This window comes from Xenopus tropicalis, chromosome 8 (assembly GCF_000004195.4).
Source record: "Xenopus tropicalis strain Nigerian chromosome 8, UCB_Xtro_10.0, whole genome shotgun sequence".
NCBI classification, from domain to species: Eukaryota; Metazoa; Chordata; class Amphibia; order Anura; family Pipidae; genus Xenopus; species Xenopus tropicalis.
In genome coordinates, this window is record NC_030684.2 from 115,700,552 (window position 1) to 115,720,962 (window position 20,411).

The 20,411-nt window shown below is 39.2% G+C and overlaps 1 protein-coding gene across 1 annotated transcript; it reads left to right on the plus strand.

Moving 5' to 3' along the window:
• Positions 1 to 14,698, plus strand: chp1 (calcineurin-like EF-hand protein 1). Its single transcript, NM_001004859.1, has 7 exons — positions 1 to 98; positions 4,248 to 4,320; positions 9,167 to 9,247; positions 10,862 to 10,983; positions 11,103 to 11,164; positions 13,627 to 13,749; positions 13,984 to 14,698. Exons 1-7 carry the CDS (start codon positions 32 to 34, stop codon positions 14,035 to 14,037), a joined length of 582 nt encoding a protein of 193 aa, NP_001004859.1. The 5' UTR covers positions 1 to 31; the 3' UTR covers positions 14,038 to 14,698.
• Positions 14,699 to 20,411: the final 5,713 nt, after the last annotated feature.

Genomic DNA, 20,411 nt, shown 5'->3' on the forward strand with positions numbered 1-20,411 from the left:
CGCCGTAGGAAGGAAGTGAGTAAAGCGAACTATGGGCTCCAGGGCGTCAACTTTGCTCAGGGATGAGGAGATAGAAGAGATAAAGAAAGAGACGGGTTGTAAGTATATTTTTCCTATAATGCCCCGTGGAAATACATATATCTTAGAATGCTCGATCCCCAGCCGCTGTAATACAACTCCCTCAGCTCCCGGTAGGTTAGACCATTGGGGAATGCCGGTAGCTGTAGCTCAGCAGGCAGGGGAAACACGTATTAATTGGCCATGACAGGAGGCCTGTAGCAATGTGATTAATCTCTGCTGCTTCTGCTGTCGGGATTCAACTCTCTCTCCATTCACTTTGGTTTGTATAGCAAATCGGCCGCCAATGCTTGGTACTGCAGTCATTTAATTACAGGCTAAATAATTAGTGTGATCCTATCTCTCTGTCCTCTGCCCTAAGCTTATGATTAGTGTTATTCACCCCCTTTCTATGAAGTCACTTGCTCTTCCTATGCCGTGAAAGTCCAACTAAGAATCTGCAATAGATAACATAGCAGAGTTTCTTACATAATCTGTACTGTATGTATGGCAGAGAGGGTGAATGCTGGGGTTACTGTAAAAATAGCTCAAAATTACAAAGAAGGCCATTTCTTGAGTCCATTTTAAGTAAATCTTTTTTTTTAAAAATGTATTCCTTTTTATATTTAATAATAAAACAGTGCCTTGTACTAGATCTCAACTTAGCTGCATGAATGTTAGTGGCAAAACAATCCTATTGGGTTTATTTAATGTTTAATAAATGTTGTGCCACAGGTATTATGGAAAGGGATTTTTAACTTGTAGCCCTTTCTGTTTTTTTTTTTTTTTTTAATTTGAAATGGGGTCCCAGGGCTCCAAAATCTCTAACTATGTCCCTGCTTATGCAGTAACCAGAGAACACCCTCCCAAGCTCCATAATGTTAAACATGATTTATACCTTATGTGTAGTGTAGATGCATATTACAAGTTATTGCTTTTTGTCTGCATACAGCCCTCTATTGGAGTATGCAGACTGCTTGCTACAGCAGAGACTTTCAGCACAGTTAGAGCAGTGCAAGTGTATTTGTGATTTGAAGGGGTAACATTGTACAAGTGTCTAACATGAATAGTGATAAGATGTTAAACAACAGGCAGAGGTATCAAGGGTAGAGATCAGAGCTCAAGAGGGAAGCATTTTTCTGCAAAACTGGGGGATGCATCATGCTGTTGGACCGAGGAGAAGAGAAAAGATGCATCTATTTATAGAATAGCCAATTAAATACATGACGTAACATTCCAGTAAAGAAATCCAAACAAAGGTGGGCTTAATACAAAAATACAAATGAAGTGGTTACAGTTACCAGTGTTTCGTTCGACCACATGACAACATATGTGATCTGAGACACTAGGGGAAATGACATTCCTATAATTCAGAACTTTCAGGTTTCTGGTTAATGGATCCCATCTGTATCCACATCAGCAGGGAAAACTGGACCTGACCAGTTATCTGCTTCGTTGTGAGAGATTTTTTTTCTGTGTTCAGCCTTGATGCTCCCTTGGGTACATACTCTACAGTCAGACTTCATGCTGTTAGTTCCTTTGTGTGTGTGTGTTTAAAGAGGCTGTATCTGCCAAGGTAAACTGTATGGAATTTGGGTAGATGCAGAGTATAATCCTCCATACTTTATGCTGACTTTTTAAAGATATTTAAAGCCTTCAGGGGCCATTTTCAAAGGAGCAGTGCAAAAGCTCGAAGCCGGTGCTCCCAAGCTTGTGTGTCTGAGGGGCAGGCTGGTTGAGGCACATTAATATCCCCCATCCCGCCACTCAAAAATAGAGTACTGCCAAGTGCAGGTAGCATTCTTTTCATCCAGAAAGCACAGGTTTATGCATTCCAGACCTGTGCTCACCTTTATGGTGAGTTAGAAAAACTTGGGAACTTGCTTCTATTTGCCCTTTGCAACGTACCCCACTAGTTGAGGAGTCTTTCTGCAAAGAACACCTGAACACTCTCAACATCATATGTCTTTGTACTGCTGCTTGGGAACGCTAAGTGGACTGTTCACTGTTCTCTCAAACACCTTTTACTAGGAGCTGACAAGGAGATAGGGTGGTGGCCTCCCTTAATTAAGACCCAGGGAGTCAGAGTTAAATATGAAGCAAAGTTTATTTTATTTCGCTGCTTATCACTGAATCTGATGTTTTGGTCAGCATTGGGACATTTATCAAAGGTTCCAATGGGCAGAGAAACGTCTTATTTGCAGCGTGAAATAACATTTACTTAGATTTCATTATGTCTGGAGTGCTGGTCCTTCATCTAATATACTAATTGTATTTATTTTATATATAAAACCGTTGTATGGTTTGTTCCTGCTTGCACAGCTGTCATACCTTTTTTTTTGTATAGTAAACCTTTTTGTATGACTGTATATTAAAAGCATGTAAATTCAATTATAACATTTTAGCCAATGAAGAAAAAATAGATTCTGTGCAACTTACTCATACATTCATTAAACCTTTTCAATGGTTATTACGTTATTTGTATATGTAATTGATATTAAAATCAATATGTATCTCTTTCTGCCCTACTGGTTCTGCCCCTTAAGACCTGTGAAGCCGCACACAAAGCTGACTTCTGCTATTATTAATCAGCTGGCTTCTGCTACATTGTTTTAAAAGTCAGAACCAAAGGGGCAATGAATAGTAAGGATAAGACATTCTACTTTTAATTGCAATTTCATTTACAGATACTTTTAAAAACATAGTTATGCAATTAATATATAATAGAAAGTTGCTTATAATTGCAGCTGTTCTTAGGCAACATTATTTTTATGTTTAATTGCCTTTAAACGTTTTCCGAACTTAATTTGCAGCACAGGACATCTTTGCTATTTCAGTAACTTGTAGTTAACAAAAATGGCAGTGTTTGGAAATGAAATTTTAAGTGGAAAAGACAGTTGTGCGTGAATCTTTCATGCCATCACACCGCAGAAAAAGTATTTCTCGGAATATTTAATTTACTCCACATAATTACTTCTGCGATATAAGTAGCTCTGAACTTTACAAGATGAAATTGTTACAGAACATTATGTTCACAACAGAGAGGCTGCATGTTTACAACCTTTATTTGTGAGACACACAGTTGCCTTTGCAATTCAATTGGTAAACTAAGCCTTGATATGCCTTTAGCCTACTATGAATAAATATATTGCCCTTTTCACATGTATAAATGTAGTATTGTGCTATACACACTGTTCACTCTTCCCTTATACTATTGCCGGTTTCAGGGAAAATGAATGGGATATAACCCCAGTTTAGCACTCTGTCTTGCTGCCAGACACCTACCTGACCTTTCGGAATCTTTGGCCTTTAGATGGAGACAGGGAATGTTGCCTTTCCTCAGACACAAGCTACTTGGGAGAGTTTCCTAGTAATGTAGTTGCAGACATAGATCCCAAACCAGTGATTACGTTTGTGCAAAGGTTTTCTATCTGGCCTTGGCCTTCATTTCTTTCCTGTGTTAACCTTTGCTTTGAGGCTGTTCCATGATTGGCAGTGTTTCTCAATATTGGCTTCTCACATTACTTCTGTTCCTGGCAGCAATAAAGCAAGAGATTATGGTATATTGTATTCTAAATTGATTTGTTTTATTCTTCTTCTGAAATTGTGGGGGAAAAAAAAACTTTTTATTTGCAGTGAGAGTATATTTTCAATTCTGTATTTTTGCCCTTGAGAATAGAGCAATATATATATTGATTTATTTTCTGGCTGTCTGGTGCTATACATGTGCTAATTTGGCCATATATAGGGCAATGTTGCCTGCTGGTTGCCATTTATGATCAAGTCTAAAGCTAATTAGCCAGAGCATTGGGTCAAAAAAATTGACTTTCCTATTAGAGATCTTTGAGATGGCTATTAAGGAAGTACGGCTATGGGATCCCATATCCTGAGACAAGTTATCCAAAAAGCTCCAGGAAGGTCATCTCCCATAAACTCCATTTTAATAAAATAGATTTTTTTTAGAAAGATCTCCTTTTTCTTGTACTTGATCCAAACTAAAATTAATAAGTAATCTTTATTGGAGGCAAAACAATCCTATTGGATTTATTTAATGTTTAAATGTCCAGTTGCTATGGGTTTCTACTGTTGAGTAAAAAATGTCACCTGCTCTCTGGAAAACCCATTCTGTATATCTGCATTTTATAGTCTGCCCATGGTAACATACATATCTTGTTTTCCATTCTCTTTAGTTTCTCACAGCCAGATAACTCGATTGTATAGTCGGTTCACAAGCCTGGATAAAGGAGAAAATGGGACTTTAAGGTGAGTAACAGGAAAGGGAATGTTTCATTGTTTGGTCAGTAAATACACACACCTTTTTAGATGGTGCACAAAGTTTCATTTGGATTTTATACATCAAAACAGAACAGTTGGATTTGCTGATGGGCTCTTGTTTTGACCATAAACTGGGTCCCCAACTCCTCCCCAAGAGATACCTGGCCAAAATTCGACCAGATGTTGATTGACCAGTTTTAAAAACCCTGTTAGGTGAGGACCGCCTTGGTTCATTACCCTAATGGGATTTTCAAAACTAGGCGCTTGACAATTAGACGATTTTTGGCCAGATATTGGTTGGGTAGGCCTGTCAGAGGGCCTATGTATGGCCGACTCCTGTATCCCATTCATCCCCATAAACCCATTATAGCCTACCCCAAGAATGTCTTGGAAACACCTTGCCAAATGGATCTTTCAGTGTATGACCACATTTAGTTTCTAACTTAAACTCTTGTGAAGTATGACAACTGTAACTCTCTTAACTAGAATTAGACTGTCAAGGACTGCAGGGAGTTATAATTTAACAAAGCTTCTGATGTAAACTGAAATGTAAAATTTTGACTAATTTAAAAAAACAAAACAAAAAAAACTATCCAGCCAGCTTTCCAAACACATTCCTTTTTGTAAATGAAAGCAGTATCTCTGTCTCCTTCAACAATGCTGGGTCTGTTAACCAGCTGGTTTGGTTGCATCATTTCAGAAGTCAGAACCACCAGGACAGAAAACAGAAAGGTACAGGTCTCAGACATTGCTTTTAATATCAATTACATCTACAGATTATACTAGTCAATTATTAGTAATCAATTATAAGTAAAGTTGCTTTGAATTGCAATGTTTCGTTTAGGCAAAAATCTCATTTTGGGGGTTTATTCCCTTTTATTAGATCAAGAAAACGGCATTTAAGTCTAAAGGATAGGAGTCCTTAAAGTCCACCCTGTCACTACAGAAAACTCAGCTGGAAGCAGTTTGTGGCAATAGATACTCTTTAAATATTGCATTCATTGCATTTTATCACAGACTGGCAACTGTGGAGTTAATAACCAAAAACTTTGCTTGCCTGGGCTAGGAACAGTACATGTGCAGAGCTGCTTCAGTCTGGTTCCACTCCAGTCTGAGCCTTGTTAGGAGTTGAAAATTAAACCTTTAAAACTTGCACATAAAAGTTTAATGGATATGGGCACAATTATCCTCTGCTGTTCATGCCTGTGGTTTTGGTTTGGCTAGTTATATCTTTATTGGTTCCAGGGAATGGAAGCATCTGTATTCTGTCCTCACACATTTTATTCCCCAGATGTTACGGGGCCATACATACCATAATTTTTCAACATAGAATCAAAGATCAAGGCATGAGGGAAGGTGTAGTTCTGCAATATGTGGGGACCCAACATTAACAAACAGGGTCCTAACAGAACTTTATAGTAGCTCTACTCCTGGGCAAAGATCCTACTTGGGGCCCATGTTGCAGTAGCCTTGTAAAGAAATGGAAATATTCTATTGGATATTTAGTTATGTCTGCTAGAAAAATGTTTCTTGTAAGCTTGATAGCTTAGCTTAAATAACTTAGCTAGAAATACAGTATTTATTTGGTAGGTATCTTCATAATATTGATGGGTCTGCTATGTTTGTGTGTGTGTGTGTATTCAAAACATATTGTAGATGAAAAAACTAATGGTGGGCTCCCTACCCTAGTGGGACTTGTGGAAATACCCTTTAGTTAAAGTGGTTCTTTTATAGTATTTGTTAGGAGGTGGATCTTTGACCTAAATGCCTGTACACAAGCCAAGTCTGTTTGCACGCAGTGCATTTTGTTGCCAATCTGAGCACTTTAACAAAGCACTTTTCTAATAAGCATTCCATTTGTCACGTGGCTGTGCCAGACACTTGTGTGTACTTGCCCTTAATTAGATGGAAGCCTTGCATTTAGCATGTTGTAAGGAAAATCTACTGACTTTTGCAATACTGATCACCTACAATGCATTTTATTAGTCCACCTCGACACTTGAAGTCTCACACATTCCCCATTTATTTGAATGACTTGTTTAGGTTCATTTCAGCTGAAGCCACTCTGCAAGGTGTGTTTCCTCTCAGAGGTCCGTGCAAACAACACACGCCTTGTACTGGCACTATACTGACATCGAAGAAAGGTTTCGGTTACCCTAGCCAGGAAGCCATTAGTGTCATTGTTCATTTGCAAACACTAGTCGAAGGAAATGTGTGACTTCTGGGAATCTGCTAATGGACTTTTTCTCACCCTTTTATTTCCGTGTTTGTATGGTAAACTGATTTTGATCACAGAAAATAGTACTGTTACCAGATGCCAGCCATCTGTCTCCCATAATATGCACAGCAGCTACCATTCCATTGGTATAGAGGGGCACTAAACAAGGATGAGGCTAATTCTGAGAATATTTTACTTCCGTAATTAACCTCAGGCTGCAGTTTTTCACAGAAAGAGGTAATGGGGGCATTATGGCAGCATCAGCCCTAAAATATAAATAGTCATTCAGAGCAGAATTGTTCTATGGGGATAGGGCAAGGTTGTTCATTCACTACTCCCGGCAACTCATTATTAGGCCTTTTAACTACTTATTGCGCCCCTAGGTAGCTCTCAGGACATTCTGCATTCTCCAGATATGCAAAGCACATAACTCCCAAACCTTCTATATAATGTGTCTATATAAGCAACAAATGGCTTAGTAGACCATGTTATTAAATGGGAGCTGATTCCTGGCTGGTAAAGGCATTTTGATCACCAGATTTTTCTGCATTAATCAAAATGGCCCAATCACCATAGTGCTTAAAAAGGTAGCGTTTCCTAGGGATGTCTATGTTGTACATTTTCTTTGTTTCAGACCAAGCCTTGGGTATAACATTTAGTGCTGGAACAGGGCATTTTAAGTTAATTATTAACTAAAATATTTTCAGATAATGTACTAATTAGGCAATTACAGCTGCTATTTAATTGGTGCCTCTCCCAGAATGTCTTTAAAATGCTATTAAATATCTTAAATTGTTGTTTCTGATGGGTGGCAAACATGTAGAGTAGTGTGTCATGCGGAATTTATTTAAAAGGCCAATGACTTATATTGACCTGTATGCTTTTAATGAGATGGCTGTTAAAACATACATTTAACCTTTAACAGCCTTTTTAAGGTTTTTTTTTTCCTGCACCAATTAATAGCCCCTATGAGAAACACTTAAACTGCCCCCCAATCTCTTGTATCCCTAACCCTTTAGATTGTAAGCTCTTGTGAGCAGGGCCCTCTGATCCAATTTTATTCTGTAACCCTTGTTTGTTTTAAATGAATGTAAAATGCTGCGTAACTTGCTGGTGCTAATGACAATGGCAATTACGTGCAAGCATCCAAACAAGAATGGACATTTATTCAGCAATTGCTATTAAAGTGAATGTAGGAATATTTTAAGCATTTTGTCCCCCAGCCACAGGGCTATGAATCACTCTGGGGACGAAAGGCTTGGTCGTGTGGCGTTGACCAAAGGGTTGGTAACGTGCACCGATTTGTGCATCATACCACATTGTTCCCAACCGCTCCTTAATACATCACTTGGTTTATCTTAATGGCCTTTTTAATAAGTCATTTTTCTGTTTATTTCGAAAATGTGAAAGAGAGCTGCACTTTGTATCTATTAAATATGCTGAAGTAAATAGTCTATATAGTATGCTTTCATCTTGATTTTATAAACTCCTATTTAATAATTATATGTTACAATAAGCAAGCTAGGTTTTAGTTTCCCTCTTAGTAGCTTAGTTGCTTAATCATCATCATCATGATTTTTGCCCTTAAGCTGAACACAAATTTATGACAGGTAATAATTAATTGGAAAAGGAAAGCTGAATTTGCTGTAGGTGGGGTGTCAGTATGGTAGGTGCCCCTCAGCGATTTCCTTCTCTGGTGAAAAAAAAGTGCTCCAGCCTTAGGTATTTCTAAAGCAGCACCACACTAACAACTTCCCTTTACTTTCTAGGCATCTCTCACTAGTCTTGCACATGTGCTATATACTGACATTTCCCAAATTTTAGTCTAGTTCAAGTTTAATTCAGCTTGAGAGACACCTAGGAACTAAAGGCAAGATGGCATCATGGCTTTAGAAATCCCAGGGCCTGTGCATTTTTCCCCCCAGCCTGGTGAATAAACATAACCATAGAATTTACTGGGGGGTATCTAACATTTTGGCACCCCCTCATGAATTCTACTTATCATTTAATTTTATTGCACGCTTTCCATGTTGTACGAAAATGTAGTGTCTTTTCTTTAAAATATTCTGATTGGCTTTTCAAATTGGCCTTGGGGCCACCAGTGGATCATGGTTCAGAATTGGAGCCCTGCATCTGTGACAAAGACTTGTGCAGTTATGAGGGATTCGGGGGAAGCCACATTCATTGGCTTGTGCTGGAATAGTGACATTTCAAATACTTGGCAGAACAGTGCAATGGCAGTAAGTGTCATTATAGACCCCAGTGAATGCTGCAAGTTATTGCTGGACATTGGTCTGCACTAGTTTCAGGTCACTCTGCTTCTCCAGACAGTGATTGGCCTTGACAATAGTAAATAATAGTATGGACTAGGTGATTGCATAAAGTGGTGAAATGTCGACAGCTATGGTTATTTAAACCTGCTCCTCACTCAAGCAGTTTATTGCAGGGCATATAATGTGAATTACTAGCTTTGCTGTTTTATTATTTATGTGGGGAGCCACAACATTTTTTCCCTTTGCCAAATATATGCCATACTAAAGGTGAACCCTGTTTCTAGGTCATGTGCTTTTTGCTTCATAATGGGATTTTTTTTCTTTTTCCCCCACTGTATTTTAGTCGAGAAGATTTCCAGCGGATACCAGAGTTGGCTATCAACCCTCTTGGAGATAGAATTATCAATGCTTTCTTCACTGAAGGGTAAGATTTTGGCTGCTTGTGAGCTATTATTTAAGGAGGTGCTATCTTCGACAATGGAAAACTCACTAATATGCTTCTGGGTATAGCAGACATTGCCATTAACATGGGCTTGTATTGGCAGCACTATAGACCCAGCTGGCCTCATTTGCCCAGTTTGCTCTTCACAGAGTTATATTAGCTGCATTGTGTTTATTCTGGTATGTCCATTTCCTGAGAGGCACCCCTAAATCCTCCTGTTTTTGGAGCAGGATCAGTTATAAATGCCATGAGCACTGCTGCATGTCAAGTCAATTATTTTATTGCTGTTACTTGGCCTTTAAGTGGTACACATGAGTAAGAGGACAGCCGGGGCAAACCAGATTATTCCAATGTCCTGCAAATTGCTGTCTAATCTGACTCATTTTTGTGAGCTCTCATTTATGACCTCCAGAAGGGCTTATCTAAAGTACAAATTGTATTCTTCCCAGTACAGCCAGCACAGGGATTTCACAAGCATTTTCCATAGGTCCCCACCAATGCAGGGTAATTGGGGATACTTGGCTGCTCTTTAGAGACAGGAAGTCTTATTTTCACTCCTCCTTTTTATGCACTTCTTCATGCTCCCAAAGATATCTTTACAGAGAGAACCTTATTTGAACTTATTCTGCCCTTTGATAAAGTTTTAGTCATGTATTTGAATAATAAAAAAATAAATAAATACAAATACAAAATTTAATTTTGGAATTATTTTTCAACTACCTATAGTTACATTGTAAATTTGTAATCTAGACTCCCATTTAACCTACTATTTTTATTTAACCTACCGTTTATTTATATTTCCTATACTCCTTCATGTGCAAATGTGTGCTCCTTTTTTAAAAGGCTTTGAAACCATGACAATTGATTTTGGTCAGGGTACCACCGTTCATAAGGCACCGCAAAATGGATCACAAACATGTATGCTAGGAACCATGCAGCATTCTTCTTTATTACTGCTGATACTATGGGGCAGATTATTAAAGATAGTATACATCTATTTTTTTTCTTTTTTAAATTCATCTTTTGAGAGGTTTTTGTGTATATTCTATTTTTATTTACTTTGTAAGCGCACATGTGCTGTATGTGCTCATACTTTTTATATTCTGAATCCATGAAAATTGCACATATTGGAGTTTTGATAAGTGTGTATGTGTATGTGTGTGTGTGTGTGTGTGTGTATATATATATATATATATATATATATATATATATATATATATGTGTGTGTGTGAGATGATACACCGTTGTTTTATCCTTGATAAAGGTCCTAATGAGGACCGAAACGTTGGTTTTTAAACAATGAGTTTTCAATAAAAAAATTTTTTTTGAATTTTTAGGGTGTGCCGGCCATGGATTATTTCATGCTAAATATTTAGATTTTGGCTGTGCACCCCACAGAATACTAAAGCCTTGGAGTGCAGACACCATCAGGACTGATATAAAATATATATTATCTGTTTTAAAACAATATTTTAGAAACCATGTATAGTTTATTACTATAATAACTAATATAATGCCATCTCACTGTACTCTCCATTTTATATAATTTATAATGAAGGATTATATCATTTAGTTTATTTTTTTTCCCCCCTGCAGAGAGGACCAAGTGAATTTCCGAGGCTTCATGAGGACTTTGGCACACTTCCGCCCAATTGAAGATAATTCAAAAGATGCAAACAGTCAAGAGCCACTGAATAGCAGAAGCAACAAATTGTTATGTAAGAACTGAGATAAGCCAGCGCATTCCTTCTGCTGCAATAAGGCTGTGTGCTTTGCCAATTTATGGCCCCATCTATACATTCCAATTGTTTTTCATACGCATCCCCTTTTATTTTAGTTGCGTTTCGTCTCTATGACTTGGACAAAGATGACAAGATCTCTAGGGAGGAGCTATTACAGGTAGGTTTGCCACCAATTTTTTTGAAACATATTTTAGCATTGACATGAATGGCTGTAGAGCAAGCATCTTGTTTCTGTGGCCCTTTACACTTTAGATACAAAATGCTTGCACTTTGGGTTGGGTTTGGGGGTGGTTAGCTTATACCAGCTAGAGGGCCTTAAGTTTGGCACACCTGTCCGGAGCAACAGTGTTGTAACCGGAACTGTTGCAGGGGGCAGCTAGTGACTAAGAGGGGCCCTTTTCTTTAAACATTACTAAATGATAGGGATGCACGGAATTCAGGATCCGGGTCAGGATTTGGCCTTTTTCAGCAGGATTCTGCCGAATCCATGCCTGTGGCTGAACTGAATCCTTAATCGTGTTTCTGCAAATTGTATCATTTCCAGAGATATAGACATTACAATACTGCATGCACAGACTGACCGTTTGCAATTTGTGCCACTTGTATTATGCAACACTTTCACAATATTGCTTGCTCACAGGACTGATTTTTTTTCTTCTATTTGCCAAGTTAGTTACTATGATTACACACATTCACAGTGAACAAAACGAGTGGAAAAAATAGAGTAAAAGTCAGGCCCTTGGGCTAAAATCTATGTGTATTCCGGGTGTTTGTTTTAGGTCTTCACTATTGAAGCCACTGCTATCTTATTGACAGCATGCTGCCTCTAACCTACCTATTCTGCCATCTTTATAGCCCAAGACTGCAAATGTATCCTCTCTGTAATAAAGTAGGTGAAAATAATGTTACCAATAATGGTAATCTTTATATCCGATTGACTGTTTAAAGGAACAGTAATGCTAAAAAATTTATGTTTTAAAACTATTAAATATAATTTACTGTTGTCATGCACTGGTAAAACAGGTGGTTTTGCTTTTAGAAACATTACTATAGTTTATATAAATAAGCTGCTGTGTAGCTTATTTGCTGCACAGCAAAGATGCTCCTGGTAACTCTAAGAGCCATAATTCAAATTTTTTAATCAGAATTTTTGCTTTGCTAGTGCAGAAAGCACAATTGCACTCTCTGCATTAGCGATGTGGCCACCCCTCTGCAATGCTCTGGTGCGAGAGAGCGTGGCATCCAAAAGGCTGCCTTAGGGCGTTAAGGACCTCACAAATGCCCCTGTTTATGTAAATCCAGTAAGATCCATTATTGGCATATTGTGCTAAAATCACATGACTGGAAGAAAGCAGACAGGCCCATGAGTACCATGAAATATGCAGGCAAAAAAGTAGCTTTAACCTTTGCAAAATTACAGCAAAAAAAAAAAAAAAAGTTATTTGTATGTACTCTTGTCAGGCAAAAAACATTTTCAAGTAACCATTTTAAGGCCACAGATCCTAGAATTTAAGCAACTTAAATGACATAAGTAATAGAGTATATTCTGCTGCCAGTTGTGCACTTCTGATCTGCTTTCCCCAAGTGGCAGGCCTGGATAGCACAACAACCCTCTGCATATAATTACAGACTTTAGGGACCATATAATAACTGTTTACAAATGCTAACAAACTCCCAGAACAAACCCCTGCCAGGTTCATCTCCCACAGGCAGCAAAGGGCTGGCAGAGTATGGCCCGCACAGGCAGCAAAGGGCTGGCAGAGTATGGCCCGCACATGCAGCAAAGGGCTGGCAGAGTATGGCCCGCACAGGCAGCAAAGGGCCGGCAGAGTATGGCCCGCACAGGCAGGGACTAAAAGGTCTCTACTTCCTATGATTCAGAAAATAAAAAAAAATGTTTTACTCATAAACTCCTAATTAAATATACCTGCAGGAGCTTAGTTATCATAAAAATATCAAGTTTGATTGCTTAAAACCGTTGGAACCAGTCGCCACCCGATACGTGGAGAACCCTGTGTACTTTTACTTTTATACAGGCTGTTTGCTCACCTGGCCTCTGATTCATGGACTGCTTGAACATGCAGAATAGCTCCCTAGAGAAAAGGCACTTGCCAGCGGACATAACTCTTTACAAGTACATTAGGGGACATTAGAGAGATTGCTGGGGTTAAAAAAAAAAACAAAACAGAGGGTCCTCTGCTTTATTTGAAGCAGCAAGAGTGGTTCATGGTAAAGGGGCAGATGGCCTGATACTAGTGACAATAACTGAGTTGACCTACATGTATGTCATCTGTTCATTTGGCCCACAAGCTAAACTGGACAGGTATGGTCCCAGGTAAAGAGGAGAGCGCCATAGAGCAGAACTCTGCTAAAAAAAAAAAAAAAAAAAAACCTTTATTTCAGACCACTGTGGTCTGAAATAAAGGTTTTTTTTTTTAGCAGAGTTCTGCTCTATGGTGCTCTCCTCTTTACCTGGGATCGTGTTGATGGGCTCAGCGGTGTGCCTTGTGGGGATTGATGCATCAAGCCTGAATGCTAGGCTGTGCGATTGAATACCTATTTGCTGGACAGGTATGGTACGGGTCAGCAACTTGAATAACCTTGTGCTCTCATTTGCAGGTCCTGCGCATGATGGTGGGGGTGAACATATCAGATGATCAGCTGGGTAGCATCGCTGACCGCACTATACAGGAAGCTGACCAAGATGGAGACAGTGCCATATCATTCACAGAGTTTGTTAAGGTCAGAATCTATTATTTGTGTGTGTGTGTGTGTGTGTGTATATATAAGATAATGTGTGTGTGTGTGTGTGTATATATATATATATATATATATCTGCTGGTTAAGGATATAATTTACACTATATTCACAACTTGTATGTATAGGCATACCAGTTATTTCTTATAATATTTGGAGGTTTTCCTTTCTGAATTCTCATGGTTGTTTATAACATCAATTATTTTTTTCCCGTCTTAGGTTTTAGAAAAAGTTGATGTAGAACAGAAAATGAGCATCCGTTTCCTACATTGAGCAGACAATAATTCAACTTGTTGAATATCAGGAATAAGCTCTTTGACCCTGCAGCAATCCAAGTTGAACCTTTTCCCATTTAAACCACACTACTTGTTCATTGTGAGAGGAAAAGCACAGTGGAATTAAAGAGAGCAGTGCTGCTGTCATACAATTATATTTATATATTTCTTGCTTTTTTTGTCTTCAATGCAACATTCTTTAAGACCATGGACAGTAATAGCATTGATTGCAGAATTGTATTCAGTGCGTATGGTGTAAGACAGGGATGCCTTACTTATGGCCTATGGCTGTCAGGGATGGTGTAAATTATAGTTTAGCATCTGGGGCCCCCACAGGTTAGACGTAATCAACGTGGCCTTGTTGATGGGCCTTTGCTCTGTGGATATCTTGCATAAATGCACCAAGAGCCTTTTAAACAATGTAAAGAGTATAGGAAAATTCTATGCCATAATCTTAAGAATCTGTCTGCTTTGGGACAGATTTTTTTTTTTCTTTTTGATGGGGATATTCAGATAATCCGTGTAAAGAGTTGCTGTAAAATAGTTTGTCTAAATTATACAATATGTAATTGTTTTAAGCAGAGTTGATGACTTTATTTAAAAAAAAAACCAAAGTTAACTCTGTTCTGACATTAAATAAATGACCATTCTGGACCAAGCATTTCTCTTTTTTGTATGTTTTTATTCACTTCTCATTCAGTATACAGTTTTTAGAAGAGAATTGTATCTACTTTATGATCATCTGATAGTGAAAAGATATTAGAGCTCCAGGCAGTGTTTGTCACCTCATTGGTAAACACCCATAAAGTACACTTGCTTATCAAGGTAAGTAAATGCTGTAGTGTTGCCTGGAAGCTACTGCAATATGTATATGGTCGTTACCAAACTTGTCTGTGGCAAAGTTAATCTGGCCATACTCATTAAAAAAATTTTCATTAACGTAAGACCAAGCTTATCCTAAAACAATTGAGACCTATTGGATAAATCGAAAAAAAAACAATTTTGTCGGCAATTATGAATAATATACGGTGCTGGTTTCACTTTGGGCTGAACATAAATTCCTATCTGTAAAAATGGCCCATTTTTATAGATCAGTTCTCTCTGTGTTTGAGAGAGGCGTGAGAGGCTGGGCTTGTCCTAGCAGTCCCTGCCAGAAGCACAGCAGGAAGGAGAGAGCCAATCACAGCCCTGCACTCACACACGCAAAGACAGGCTTCAGTTCCCTATCAGGTCAGCCTAGCTGCTGATTGGTTCCAATCCTACAGTGCAGTGTGCTGTGGGGTTTTGGTGGAAGTTCTCAATAAATCAGTTTGAAACACAACTTTTTTTTAAGCAGAATCCTTCTATATTTAGAGGAGTATAATTCTCTGTTACATTCTTAATTTTTATATGAAATGTCTCCTTTAAAAGTAAGATTTGTCCATCAAGTGATATCGTTTAGTTGAAGCTACTGTGGGTAGCTGCCTGCTCGGCCCTGCAAACAATTGAAACAATGGGCAAATTTCATTGTTAAGTGTGAACATTTTCACACTCATTTGAATGGGAAGAGCCATGGCTAAGAAATAGCTTCATAGCCTGTGGCCCTCTAGCACAATTACTTGGTTCCCCCCCATTCTATGAGCGAGCTGTGATGCACACACAATTGCATTTGCCTGGAGATCCACTGCACCACAACTACCCGCCACCATAGGTCCCCTTCCTGACAAAATTTGCTTCCCTTCTAAAGCAAATTATTAGCAGCCTATTGCAAAAGTTAGTGTTTCAAAATATTTAGCCCAAAAACATAGAAAAGCAACATTCTGAGCTTTCTCTTGCAGGTGTCTGTGGGACACAGGGACCATGGGGTATAGTATCTACCAGCAGGAGGCAGGACACTAGAGAGGAAGAAGCCCCTCCTCCCTGATACTATACCCCCCCCCCCCCCCGTCACTTCCTTAGTGAGCCAGTTTTTTCTAGTGTCCTCAGGAGACAGGATCTTCACAGCTCCAATCTGATTTCTACGGCCAGATTCTGGCACCAGGGGTTGTCCTATAGGGCCTCTCCAGAGTTCCCTCCACAGGCTCCCCCCTACGTGGGATTCAGGCACCGGGGCCAGTAAGACTCCTAAGGAGCGGGCCATACAGAAATTCCCTGCCTAACCTCTTAGTGCAGAAGCTGTCCGGTCCTGTCACTCCAGTGTTCCAGCGCTCCAGCCCAGGTCAGTCTGTCAGCTCCTAGCCTTACAGATTTGAGGTTTTTGCGGCATCTGACGCCCACTTCGGGAGAAAGGTACTGCAAGCCGCAGTGGCCTGAACTCGCTTCTCCCACCCTTCTTTACTGGGACAGCTTTGGTATGTCCCCATGGTCCCTGTGTCCCACAGACACCTGTAAGAGAAAAGGAGATTTTGTGATTACTCACCGTTAAATCCTTTTCTCTTAGGACGTCTGTGGGACACAGGGCTTCCCCCCCGGAAGCGGTCCTTCTGGAAAGGTTATTCTGCTTTTATTATAATTAAGTATTCGGTTATTCTGTTACTCTGTTATTTGTTAATCCATTATATGGTTGACAAAACTGGCTCACTAAGGAAGTGACGGGGGGTATAGTATCAGGGAGGAGGGGCTTCTTCCTCTCTAGTGTCCTGCCTCCTGCTGGTAGATACTATACCCCATGGTCCCTGTGTCCCACAGACGTCCTAAGAGAAAAGGATTTAACGGTGAGTAATCACAAAATCTCCTTTTCCTGGGTCTGGCCCCATTTATAATTAGCCAAGAGTGATAAAGGCATCTGGTCTACTGACTTCTATGGCAACAAACTGCAACTGACGATCCAGAACAATAAGGTAACACCCTCGGTGCCATATGACTCTCCATTGCTTGTGGAGCATGTTAAATTAGTGCTAAGTGCGCTTGTGTACCCCAATTAATTGATGGGCGAGTCTAAACATTAGTATCCCCTTTACTAAATGGTAGAGTTTGCAAGACAAAAATGTAAATCTGAAGATAAGTGTTACTTTTCAGGTGGCCATACAAGGGCCAACAAAAGCTGTGTATGGTGCCCACCGAAAGGCCTGGCCAAAAATTGGGTTTGGGGTATTGATGCCGTGGTTAACTGAAAGTCTTCATAGATGGCAGTGGATGATCTGTGCTGTTTCTCTGTGGGGAGATTTTCACACTTTGATAAATTATAATCCACATATGTCTCCCTTTTAATATATGAAAAAAATTGTTTCATTTTATGGAATAAATGTTAGCATATATTTTCAATTTTGTAATTCAATGAAATATAATAGCAGGTCCTCTTCTTCCATACATAGTTAAAATACAATCATTTAGGAGGCCTGCCTTTGCCTAATCTCCATTCAGAGTACATAGTTAAACATTTGCCTTTGCCCTGTACACATAATTAGTTTGTCTTGTAAACAAAAAAATGTTCAAGGACAAGACAATAAAACTATTTTATTAAAATGTAACAAACCTGTAACTTCAGGTCCTGCAATGTCTTCCAGCAACAAAAATGTAATGGCATTTTTATTCAGAAGATTGTATTTAAGCACAGTTTTCATGACCCTATAATGCTATGGAAGTCACATGCGAGGTAAGGTCTTGATATCTGCAAATAATGTTTTATAAAGGGCCACTGAAGTTTTGATTAAATATTAACTATTGCTAACTGTATTAGTTACAGCACTCCTGTGCTGCTTCAACTCCCAGCAACCCTATTCCCCAAAGCCTCTGGTGTAGTGTATGCACATTGCACCTCCCTGGATGACCTAAAGCAGAAGGGCTGCAAGTGTTTCATGGGAGGTAAGTTTGGGTGGTACATGGAGCTCAAAGTAGAATAGAACTCTTGGCCATAGGAAGTGGTACAGAAGCCTATAACTTTTCTATTTTATCACATATTTAGCTACCTTGCAAGAATATAAATGTTAGAAAATTGTATGTGTGTTTGCTACCAAAATATAAATATAATGGCAAAAAAAGTTCTGCACTCACAGGTCTTTGGCATATAAATCAAAAATATTTCTTTAATCATATGCAAGGGCTTTGCATTAGTGATGCACAGGACCTGACCCGCCCATCCGTGACCCCACAAAGGGGGGCAGGGCAGGCAGGCAGGCATGTGCCAATACATACAGGCTGCCAGATGTGGAAGCTGGGTAGAGTGAGGTCGGAAGGGAGGGACCCGAAAGAACTGTACAATAGTCGGGCCGAACCCTCCTGAACCGTGGTTTTGGGCCGGCCCACACATCACTACTAAAATTTAAACTTCCTATGGCCAAGACTTTTATTCCTCTTATTTTTTTGTTAATCTGGTACCCAGGCAGCTGTTTTTTTTTTTTTACATTGTTTGTTGTGAACCTCTCTCTCTATATAAAAAAATAAATATATAAGTATATATCTACATATATTTGTGTAGGCCGAAACATCAGCCTCCAAATAAAAATAATTTACTTCACCTTCTAAGTCCTGTGTTGTGCGGACCTTCACCACACGCTGAATACCCCTTTTTTTCTTGGACTGCACCCAGGCCAACTTGAATGGATTACATGTGAGTGCCTACTGTTACCATCTGTATATATAAATATATATAATATAGTATAGCTCACACTCAATATAGTTGGGCAAATACCTAGTACCATGTATTGTGTACCCTGTTGTAAATTAGATTATATTAGATGTTAGTGGCATGTTCTTTGTTGATATTAAGGCATATGTGATTTTTTTTTTAAAGTTAAGTAAGTGGGGTCTGCTGTATACTGTATATAGTTTCGCAACTGATAAAAAAATATGACCATATAGTATAAAAATATCCCATCTGGCACAACAATAGCTACAGCTATCTAGTTAAAGTATGTAAGAGCACTGATTTATATCATTATGTATGCTTTTACACATATAATTGGATAAGGTTTTGGAATATAATATGAGAGAAGTTTTATTCATATATAGGATCTGTTATCCAGAATGCTTGGCACCTGGGATTTTCTGGATAGGGGTTCTTCCTGTAAGTTGGATCATCATAGCTTACGTTTGCTAAACTACATTTAAATGTTATAAATAAATGAAATAAACCAAATAGGATTTTTTTCCACCAATATGGATTGATGCTAACAACCTGCGCCTGACCCAGCAAGGCACCTGTATTTATCAACGCTGACCTGACCTGTCTCTGATGTCACAAAGGGAGAGGGCAGGTGTGTGCCTATAACTATAGGCTGCTGGAGGCAGAAACCAGGCAGAGGCAGGTTGCAGGCAGGGAGGGTGGAAGTGAGCCCCCAACCTTCCTCTGTGCGGGTTCCGTGGATTTTGGGCTGACCTGTACATCACTAATTCATGCAGCTTAGGATCAAGTACAATCTACTGTTTACTACAGAGTAAAAGGTAATGTTTTTAAAAATTACATATATTTGCTTAAAATTGGCTTTATGGGAGATGGCCTTCCTGTAATTTGGAGCTTAATGGGCTCTGTGGGAGAAGGCCTTTATATAACATAGAAACACAGTAAGCTAGGTTGAAAAAAAAAAGACACTGTACTTGAAGTACATCAAGTTCAAACTTTTATGTCTATATGAAACCTGCCTAACTTCTAGTAGATCCAGAGTAAGGCAAAAAACTAAACAACTGAAACCTCTCCAAGTTGGTTCAGAGGGGGATAAATTCCTTCCTGACTCCAAGATGGCAATTGGACCAGTCCCTGGATCAACTTGCACTTAGAGCTATTTATAATAACCTTCTATTTCCTCACTTGCTAAAAAGCCATCCAACCCCTTGTATCTCATGTATGTATCAGCACAACTGATTCAGGGAGAGAATTCCACAACTTCACAGCTCTCACTGTAACAAAAACATTTCTGAATATTTAGCGTAATTTGGAGCTTTCTGGATAAGGGTTCCCACACCTGATTCATTGTGCTTTGATGTCCCACTAAGATATGTTACTGACTCACAGAACCAGCATTTCCAACATATTGCTGAAAGTCACGCATTCTGTTAAATAAAGCAAAGAAAATATTATCCTTCTTCCTCTAGAAATATGTACTTTCTCTAGAATAAAGAATATGACAATAGTTACTTTGGTTAGGCTAAAGGCACACTGGTTATTTTTTACCTGACAGCTCTCCTCAGCCTAGCACTCACGCAATGGCAAGCTATAACAGAATCTTTCCTGACAAAATGCCCAGACTGGCAATCTATGGATTCTGGTAAATGGCAGCAGGGCTGCTGTAAAATGCTATAGACAGTCACTAATTTTGGGGTCTGTTAAGGGCCGTGACACACAGGGAGATTAGTCACGCCACGACAAATCTCTGTTGGCGCGGGTGACTAATCTCCCCACAATGCCATCCCACCGGCTAGAATGTAAATCGCTGGTGGGATGGCATACACAGCGCC